Here is a 10,825-nt window from a genome sequence, read left to right as displayed (position 1 = left end):
ATATTCCACTGAAGACAAAAAATACTGCAGGGGGGGGGGGGGGGGGGGAACACTGCAGGGTGCCTTCCCTTGTTTCAATGACCATACACTTCACACCTCAAGTGACACCACTATCTTGGAGATGCACGTACATACATCATTACATGTATATATATAAGACGAATCAATTCCAAAGTTCAACCCAGATATGCTCGGCTTGTCTTATCCTTATCAACTCCCTGAAGAGAGCGTAAAAGTTCAAAGTGGATCCACACAGAACGGCAAACCCTTTGACAACATTCACAACAAAGACATCCAGTAACAGCACGGCTCAAGCGCTGATGAATGTATCAGCATTCTCCGCACAATCCCAAAGATTAGCAATACATCATATCCCAAAAATTAGCAATACATCTTATACATTATTTATACAGCAGCCAGTTCAAGCACATGCATAGAAAGGCCAACCTGTATCGGGCTGCAGGACAGACCGAGGTTAGCATCACTCTTCTTGATTCTGTGACTGGTTTGACTCTTTCATGAATTTCAAGGGGTGATTCTGTGGCTGACCTCCATGAATTTCATGGGGTGATTCTGTGGCTGATTTTCATGAATTTCAAGGGGTGATTCTGTGGCTGATTTTCATGAATTTCAAGGGGTGATTCTGTGGCTGGTTTTCATGAATTTCAAGGGGTGATTCTGTGGCTGATTTTCATGAATTTCATGGGGTGATTCTGTGGCTGATTTTCATGAATTTCATGGGGTGATTCTGTGGCTGATTTTCATGAATTTCAAGGGGTGATTCTGTGGCTGATTTTCATGAATTTCATGGGGTGATTCTGTGACTGACCTCCATGAATTTCATGGGGTGATTCTGTGACTGGTTTTCATGAAATACACTGTTTTTCATGAAATACATGGGGTGTTTTGTGACTGGGAGAACTTTACTCTTTCTGACTTTCATGAAATACATGGGGTGTTCTGTGACTGTTTTAGTGTAACTGCAGAGAATCAAGGCATGTTTCTCTTTCTGTGGGGGTTTTGAATGGCCTACAAATCTGCCAATGGAATCAAGGGGCATTTCTGTGACTATTTTGGGTAATTTATATGACTACAAAACTAGATAACTGAGGACTCTAAAGTATGCATAGTTCAATCAGAAAATGTGTGTCAATGTACGTGCATGCATGTTTTGTGTTCGCTGTGTGTGTGTGCGCGCACATGCACACATTCATGTGTATGAGTGTGCCCACACCAGTGCGCACGTTTCTCAGTGAGTCTCTGCATGTGAGCGTCATTCTGAGTGTACACATTCATGTGGCATTGTACACTCTGCACAGGCACACACGCATGGGAGCACACACGTGTATGCATGAGTGCCTAGCTTGCCTGTGTGCGTGTGTCTGGGTGTGTGTGCCTACGCCAGCGTGTACACGTCTGTTTCTCAGCCTGTCTGCATGACAGTGTCATTCTGCGTGTATACACGCATGTGGATCTCGCGCCATGCAGGCACACACACACACAAAGGAGCTCGGAGCATGTTGGTGTGTGCGTGTCCTCACAGCAACGTTTGACAGAGCGTTGAGGGGGGGGTCTGCGTCAGAAGTTGGTGTGCTTGGAGGTGTCGGAGGTCCAGGTGTTGGTGAAGGACATACTGTCAAGACTGTTGAGGAAGGAGTCATTGTCCAGCGATATCATCTCGTCCGCACTGTCCTGTCAACACGTCACCAACAGCCCTCAAGTTCCAAAGAACAAACAGCTAAGAAATGACCTATCCCCACCCCCACCCTTTTTTTTTCTTTTACTTTAATTTTTAGGAAGACTCACTGCATTAATTCCCATCACCAACAGCAATCATTCCAAATGCCAAACAACTATAAAATGACCCCCCACCCATCCCCCATTCTTCTACTTTAATTTTTAGGAAGACTCTCTGCATTAATTCCCATCACCAACAGCAATCATTCCCAAAGCCAAACAACTATAAAATGACCCCCCACCCATCCCCCGTTTTTTTCTTTTCTTTTAATTTTTAGGAAGACTCACTGCATTAACTCACTCCGGACGAATAGTTTTCTCCCTTGCTTTTTCCCACAGACGACCCATTTGTTAGGGTTATTCAACGTCTTCATCATCCCTTGTCAATGTCGAAACCTTCAGTTTGAAGCATTTCAATCACTTCAGCAGATGCAGAAAGCCGCTGTCGTGATCTAGTTTGCTCCAAAAATTTCCACTTGTGTCGCCTGCGACGCCATTTTCGACACGTATGCAGATTAGCTCGTCATGTGGGGTACCGAGGTCAGCAGCTGGCCAGTGAGTGTATAGTCACGGAAACCTCACGAAGAAACTTTCCATTCGACTCTTGACACGTTCGCAATGCCCAGTATAGCTGCGATTTTTATGCTACCCTATGAGGAAAATGTGGACAAATTTTTAATTGTCGAAACCGCTATAGCGTTCCGTCGTCCGGAACGCTACCTTACGTCAGGAACGCTACTGCGTTCTATCGTCCGGAGTGAGTTAATTCCCATCACCAGCAGAAAGATAAAGTTATGTCTTATGAAACATGCCATTGCAATGTACCCCGATTCACCCCAACCGATCACACACACACACACAACTCCATACAGAATCTATTCAATAAGCCCTCAGGCAAAGAGAATGATCACATGCCATTCCAGGTTACAGGCTTTACACAGTGCATCAGAACTAACTTCTTCACTTTGATCATGAAGATGAACTTACAGTGGGCACCGTTCCCCCCCCCCCCTTAGTAAAAGAAACTGAAAAAAAAACAAAAAAAAACAAACAAACAAACAAAAAACAGCCACACACACACAGAGCAAAATCATGAAAATGCAATAATCAGTATACATTACTTCTGCTCAGAGAACTTTTCATATGAACAGCATATCAGATGCATAAACAACATACAAACTTGATCTTCCTTCCAAGGTGATGGTGATCTTTCGATCAAACTACTGATTAATAACCAAAAGATGAAGTCATTAAAAAAAAATTTAGATAATAAAAATCCGTAATTCCTCATATTCATAATGCACAGTCAAGGTAAGACATTAGACAACAAGACCAAACAATCAGAAAGCTTCCAGTGTGTTGAGTGACACTGAAAATCTGCTGTTACCAATCTTTACACCCCTGTCTTACTAGTAAACTAGTGTGCGTGTGTTTATGTAAGTCTGTACCTGCCTATGTGTGCGTATGTGTTACTGTTAGGGTAGCTATTAGATACACATGCATGTTAAAATGTATGTATGCAGTGTGTGTGTGTAGTCACATTTTGGTGTGTGTATGTAAAATAGATGTAATGTTTTGTGTTAACAAAAGCGTTTTTGTAAAGCACCTAGAGCAGATTTCTGGATAGTGTGCTATATAAGTATCCATTATTATTATTATTAACCCACCCCCCACCCCCTGGCCACACACCCCCTCCTATACTCCCACTCCTTTCCCCCCACCCCCCAATCTCCTCCCCTCCTACCCCCTAACCCCTCCCACCCCCTGCATCACCTTCCCTCTACCCCCCCCCCCACCCCCCACCTCCTCCCCACAAGCCACCTTACCTTGGGCATGTCGACATGCCCATTGATGTAGCTGAGGGTAACGCTGTCATCCCAGTAGCTGGACAGATCAATCTTGGACCCTGACGGCATCTTGCCACGCCGTCTCATCACACAGCCGATGAACACGCCTGGTCAAGACGCAAAGAAATCACTTGTTCTTTTTTTTTTTCTTTTTTTTCTTTTTTTTTAAAATAGAAAAGAGCCTAATTCAAAAAGTAATTAAAAAAAAGAGAAAAAAAAAAAAGAAAGAAATAATCAGTTCAGGGTTCTTCAACTTCTATTTTTCTTTTCTCAATGTTCCCAAAATTCTTGAGCAAAACTGTAAACATTCAAAATATATAAAGTTGGATGTAAACAAAACAAGCAAGAGCAACAATACTACTTACAAAATGGGTGGGGGGAAAAAACTTTGTGGTACTACTAGGGTTTTAAAAAATCATGCTTAGATTAATCTGAGCAAAAAACCAAGAATCTCAGAGAGTGTTCACCATACGCTGTATACAGTGCACCTCTTGCTGTCTCGATGTACTACAGGTACTATAAAGTTGTTACCGTAAAGTTCAGTCTATAAGCCACGACTTTTTACCCCAGCTTCAACCTCTGCGGCTTATACAATGATGCGGCTTATTTGCGGATTTTAACGATCCCGGGAGTGTCACGTTCTCGTCTATTCCTAGCTGCCCTTCAACTCACCAAAATCATGATTTCTGTCCATGAATTTTTGGATGAGCTTCAGGATAGTGTGCTAACTGTTCACGTTTTATATATCAAATCCGCACACATTAAAGCCTTCAGATCAGCATTCAGTTCTACTCTTCTCAAGCGTACACCCTCATCATGCCGAAAACACGACGTTACGCCTACTAATACTTGTATTAATAACTTTTATCGAAAACTATACATTGGTATAATATCATTACTAATAATAAACCATAAAACTATATCATATGATACAGACAAATTTAAGAAATTTGTAATTTGTTCTTGTCTTTGTTGGCATAATATTACATTTCAATCATTAATAAGTGTAGGAATACAATACAATACAATACACTTTTGACAGTTCTCTTATCCCCTAGTTTTATTCCTTTCAGTTTCACTGTTTTCTTTTATCTAGAGGATGAGGTATGTGTGCGTATGCATGCCTACACTGTGGGAGCAACGGAATATTGGAACGTGCGGGTGTGATATATATATCTTTCATTCTTTGTATATATGGGGGTGGGGGTGGGGATGGGGGTGGGGGATATGGGTGTATGTGTGTGTGCTTGTACAAGTAAGTGTTCATCTGTGTGTGTGTGTGTGTGTGTGTGTGTGTGTGTGTGTGCCGTGGAAGCTGCGATACGTAGCCTAGAAATAAGTGTGTAGAGGAGGGGGTAGAGGAGGTGCAGGGTAATGTGTGTGTGGGCTGTGTGTGTGTGTGTGTGTGTGTGTGTGTGTGTGTGTGTGTGTTGGGGCTCATGTACGTTTATGTGTATTTGACTGTGCTTTCATATCTGTGAAACTGCATGTTTGGTGCATATCTATTTTGCATTTAGGTTACATTGTGCAGTACACTATCGCTGTTTACAGTTTAAAAGATATGTTTAAACTGCACCAAAAAAGTAAATTTTGTTTGCATTTTACAGTACCGATAAGGCAAAGCTGCTTAGGACAGAACAATGGTGACAGCAGTGATTCCAAGAAACAAAACGATAAATGGCGGTCCAGCCTTTACTCATTCATTCATGTCTCCTTCTCAAACTTACCCAGGATGACAACCAGCAGAACGGCGCCGCACGCCGCCCCGACGATGATCTTTATCCTCAGCTCCTGCTCCTCCTCGTCTTCATTGCCCCGGTATTCCACGCAGCCTGCATCTTTCTCCGTACAGGAGCCATTGCTGCCAGAGGGGCCAGGGGAGGTCACATCCAGTGTTGAACTTAACAAGGAGGTGGTCTCCCCTGCAGTAGGTTGGAAGACGGTTGAGTTCTGTGTGAAGTTCATATCCAACATTCCCGTGACGGAAGACACCTCCGGAAGAGACGCCGAGGACGATGTTTCGATGTCCCCTCTGCTGGTATGAAAAGCGGAGTCCTTTGAAGGACTCAATGTCAGAGGTACTAGAGGTGAGGTTGGGGCTATGAGTACAGCAGCACTTCCACTGGCCTCATGCGGAACAGACACAAATGTAGCCAGGTGCTCTTGTGTAGACTGCTGCCCATGACTGACAAACACACCGGCTTCACCAAGTCCCTGTGTGGGGTCCCTGCGAACACTGGTCGCCACAGAGTCCACAAAAACCGTGGATCTTACGCTCGGCAGGGAGGCAGAGTCATCTAAAACAGAGGCTGTGACACGCTCCCACCCCTCCAAAGTTTTTGTTCCAAAGCTGCTGGAAAGGTCTGAACTTGGACCAATAGAGGCAGCAGGCGTGCTGTACAGCCACCCACCGGCTGGCACAAAAGAGCTCTGCAACACTTCCCTTTCTGAAACCAGTGACAGTGTGTGTGGTGACGACACGTCTCCATGCAGGCTGTCAGTAGATGGTGGTGCGTCTCTCACAAAGGACGTCACAGACGTTGGTAAAATAACTGCACCTGAGGACGATTCTGGATCTGACGCTGGGGCGGTGGGGACTGGGGTAAAGGTTAGAGTCGAGGTGGTGACCTCAGGAAGAAAAGCAGTCGCTGGCAGCGGTGGCGGCGATGTGGACAGGGTCATCCATGCCGTGTCTGACAGGGAGACGCTGTAGGAGGAATCAAGGCTGGGCTGGCCTGCCCCGAGGGACCACAGCCACGTCACTGTCAGCCACACAATCAGGCAGCCCTGACCTGGTTCACAATACCAAACAAATGTAACGCATCATAAAGCAAAGAGTTGAAAAGATTTTAAGACGGATGCAATAGCCGAGTGGTTAAAGCGTTGGACTGTCAATATGAGGGTCCCGGGTTTGAATCACGGTGACGGCGCCTTGTGGGTAAAGGGTGGAGATTTTTCCGATCTCCCAGGTCAACATATGTGCAGACCTGCTAGTGCCTGAACCCCCTTCATGTGTATATGCAAGCAGAAGATCAAATACGCACGTTAAAGATCCTGTAATCCATGTCAGCGTTAGGTGGGTTATGGAAACAAGAACATACATGCACACCCCCGAAAACAGAGTATGGCTGCCTACATGGCGGGGTAAAAACGGTCATACACATAAAAGCCCACTCGTGTGCATACGAGTGAACGTGGGAGTTGCAGCCCACGAACGCAGAAGAAGAAGAAGAAGAAGAAGAAGAAGAAGAAAAGATTTTAAAACACATGATGCACGAGAAGTGACAATGTAATCATCTTCCTCCTGCGGAACAGGCACTTGACCTTAACCTCAATATTGCTGTGAACTGCTGTATGTGTGTGTGTGTGTGTGTGTGTGTGTGTGTGTGCATACACTAGTTTGTCCACTGTTGTTCAAGATTCTAATATCGTTCTGATTTTATACTCCATTTTAAAGTGCCTGTATCACATGCTGTTTTACTCATATGGATAGAGATGAAAGAGAAGCAGGGTGTGAGTGACAGCGTCTCCCTGTGATCAAGGCTGGCCAATAATGCCAAATATCGGGGACAACTTTGAACTTGTTTGTTGGACTCTTTGTATCAGTTTTACCTGTTCTCTCTTTCTCTCTCTACATGCATATAATATAAAAATGAATCATTTCCCATTTTCTGTTTGTATGGTGAGCGTGAAAGCCAGTATGTGTGTAATCTTTCAGTGCCCCAGTTGGTTACACATCAAATAAACTCCTTGCCCTTCCCTTGCCTTTTTACTAGAGTTTATAATCAAACAGTACACTGAATACTTAAAGAAGCCATCAGTCAAAGGGAGCTTACCTCTGGCAGCCAAGGAGGGCGAGCAGAAACATTGTGTCTCCATATGACGGCCAACTGGCTCTTCTCCATAAACCTTTCCTCTCTGCTTAACCTTGAATCAGTCATCAGTCAGTTCATAAAACATCAAAAACATGTTGAAAATTAAATAGAAACCAAAAAAGGAAAAGAACGACACACAGGCTAGATGGACTAAAAGCCAACACACAAATACAGAAAACAAAATACCACAAAAAAAAAAAACAAGAAGAAAAAAAGAAAGAAAGAATAACTAATTCTAAATAAATAGATAGATAAATAAATAAATAGATAAATAAATTACATGGAGAAAAAAAATGGGACGAAGTAAAAGACCAAAACTAACCTATCATCGTAATATACGTATACATTTTTCAAGGACAACTTCTGACTGACAATATTTAATGTAAAATACAGAACAAACACAAGTTAAAAACATATTTCAGTTATTAACAAAACACTGAGTTGGATTTTTTTGTTGTTGAAAAAACAAACAAAAAACCATAAAAACTTTTATTAAGCAGCAATAAAAAAAAAAAGAAGAAAAAGAAAAGAAAGCAGACCAATAAAATAAATACTGTTCAAATAAAAACTTTAACATGAATGCCATCAACTTTCCATACTTTTTCTTTTAACAAAGGAAATAAAAAAGGACATGATGTATTGAAAAAAACAAAACAAACACTCCCTGTACCTTGTGTTTAATGTGAACACTTCGATCAATCTTATGCGTACACACACACATTATATGCAAATTACAATACATGTATGCACATGCATACACAGTGGCAGACATACATGCATACACACACACACTCTAATATCACTGACAGTGAAAAGATGCTAAACTAAAGAACGAACATACACACATTCAGGACACAGCAGAACTAAAACCAGGTGTTTCCATAATGTTTAAACATCAAAACACACGAAGTTTATATCATATAAGTTTTATAACTATAAAATCAGAATGTATGTACATATACAATGAATGATAGATGATCCTGTATTATACAGTTATGAACACAATCCCTTTCTTTTTTTTCTTTTTTTTTTTTTGTTCAAGACCTTATCAGCATGTTGGGTTATGAGGTCAGATATCTACCCTTTAAAAAAGAAAAATTGTGATGAAGCATGTATCGTATGGATCTGTTTGCATGTTTGACACCTCTTTAAAACTGAAACTGAAATAATTCATCTCAAACTGCTTTTATAATACCCACACTGGAACATACATGTACAGGAATAATGCATCACTGTAGGAAAAAAAAAAAAACTACACAAATGAACTCATTCACTCTTTAAAATTATTTTTTATCAACAATATCAGGCTCTCAAAGCCAGTTAGATCAGCAGTGACAGCAGTCGTAGCCTTTAATTATTCTTATTTATCTATTACCATTATTATTTCTTAATAAATAGATGTGGTGTAGATCAGTCTGCAAGCTTTAGACATCTTGAAAATGAAACGGACAAAGGTGTGTGTTCATGGCACACTTGACATTTCTCCAACCTGTCACCTAGCCTTTCAACACAGACACTTGGAAAGAGCATGTACAGCCCTGCTTTATCATTGTGTTTATGTGACAGTCCCAAGTTGGCAGTTCACACTGCCACACCTTTACCAGCTTCGTGTGGGTGTGTTTTGGACATGTATCCTATTAAATAAACTTTTAAAACTTTTAACCTGCCCCCAAACCCCCTCCCTCATAAAAAAAATGTAAAAGAAATATTCAAAATAATAACAAAAATGACTAGATTTTATAAACAGAGTAAAATTAATCTGAACACAGGTGTGTCTCTTTATGCTTGCATTTTCAAGTATTCATATTCCGATTTTCTACATAAAAAATGACACAGTCTAAAGGAATTTAAAAGTAAACATATGAAGAGAAAGCAGCAGCAAATCATATAACAAATAAGACTGGGTGTACATATTTATCAAAATCATATATCTTAATTTAAGTAGAGACACATCAGATCTCACACTCACAGTCGCAATCCTGTCAGAAATGTTTCCTGTTCTGTTTTAGTGTGCTGTGTTTCACTCACTTTAATCACCCATGGTCATACTGGTGGCATGCTGCTCTCATAGTCATACTGCTGTCGCAGTTTTAACAAGCTTATCAAATACGCAGGCACGTTTCCAACAAACAACCTTGGAAAAGGTAGGACTAGGATCAGGAGACAACTAACAGTAACACCATCACATTCACCTTCGAGTCGGGTTAGACTTCGAGGATCAGTCGATTTGATGAAGACAAATCTGTCATGTGCTTCATCCTTACTGAGCAACATCCTAAATTCCGGGTCCAAAATAGTCTGCTGATTGATAGCGGAAACCGAAACAAACTGACATATCTGATACATCAACTGAACGCGGAAAAACATCGGCCCGGCTGTGCAGAATGAAAGAACTAGCAGCCATCGCAGCCAGCAGCTGCACTTGATTTTAACGATCAACAATGACCCTCACGTACAGACTAACGCAACTTCTCTTTTCTATTTGCTGCGATGTTCCAACCTTTTTATGTTAAAAGTAATGTGCGTTACTGCCTTTACCTGCTCCCATGCTGTTTTCAAACGGTCACGTTTTCTTTTTGCAGCAGGAAAGGTTGACTGTCCTCAGAAATCGCAACCGGATGTCATGCACTTGAGATCGAGCCTAAAGGCCTGTGTCGCAGTTCATATACAAGGGAAATAATTCATATTTTCGGGAGACAACTTGCTAACATCCGTTGCTTCCCTTCAAAAAGAACGTTCGTTCTTCGGTGAAGACATGCCATTTCAGGAAACTCCAGGTGGATACATGAAAAAGAGGATGGTGGCAGGAATGGTTGGTCCATTTATCTACAAATACAGTGTCCGTGAGGTCTGGGTTTGATTCCCGATCGCACCCTTTCTTCCAAGTTTGAGTCGGCATTCGGACGTGGCGCACTGAACTGAAAAGAAGCCACGTGAACAAGCACACACGCGCGCGCGAGCGAGCGCGCACACACACACGCACACAAACAAACAAACACACACACACACACACACACACACACACACACACCAGCACCGGCACACCGTCACACACACGTCGGTGCTCACACACTGGCACACACACTCACACACACACACCGGCACACACACACACACACACACACACACACACACACACACACACACACACACACAGAGGCACACCCACACAGATCTTCCCCTCCCTCTTCACTCCTCCCATAACCCCCATCACCCACCCACCCCGAACCCCCCCCACCCCCCCACCCCTCCGCCCAAGCCTCATTCTCCCACAATTTTTATGCTGACTAGAGATTTTTTCTTTGTTAATCTTACTTGTTCTTCTTTTCTGGTTTTTCTTCTGACGGACTGGGTGGGGAAAAAACA

General features: G+C 42.4%; 1 protein-coding gene across 1 annotated transcript; it reads right to left on the bottom strand.

Annotated features, from left to right (window-relative positions):
- Positions 1–1,571: 1,571 nt before the first annotated feature.
- LOC143290803 (uncharacterized) lies at positions 1,572–7,508 on the bottom strand. Its single transcript, XM_076600320.1, has 4 exons — positions 7,421–7,508; positions 5,312–6,376; positions 3,564–3,691; positions 1,572–1,692 (listed from the first exon to the last, which is right to left on the bottom strand). The coding sequence occupies exons 1-4, from the start codon at positions 7,461–7,463 to the stop codon at positions 1,579–1,581; spliced, it is 1,350 nt and encodes a 449-aa protein (XP_076456435.1). The 5' UTR covers positions 7,464–7,508; the 3' UTR covers positions 1,572–1,578.
- Positions 7,509–10,825: the final 3,317 nt, after the last annotated feature.

This window comes from Babylonia areolata, chromosome 16 (genome assembly GCF_041734735.1).
Source record: "Babylonia areolata isolate BAREFJ2019XMU chromosome 16, ASM4173473v1, whole genome shotgun sequence".
Taxonomy (NCBI): domain Eukaryota; kingdom Metazoa; phylum Mollusca; class Gastropoda; order Neogastropoda; family Buccinidae; genus Babylonia; species Babylonia areolata.
This window is presented reverse-complemented; position numbering and strand designations above follow the sequence as displayed.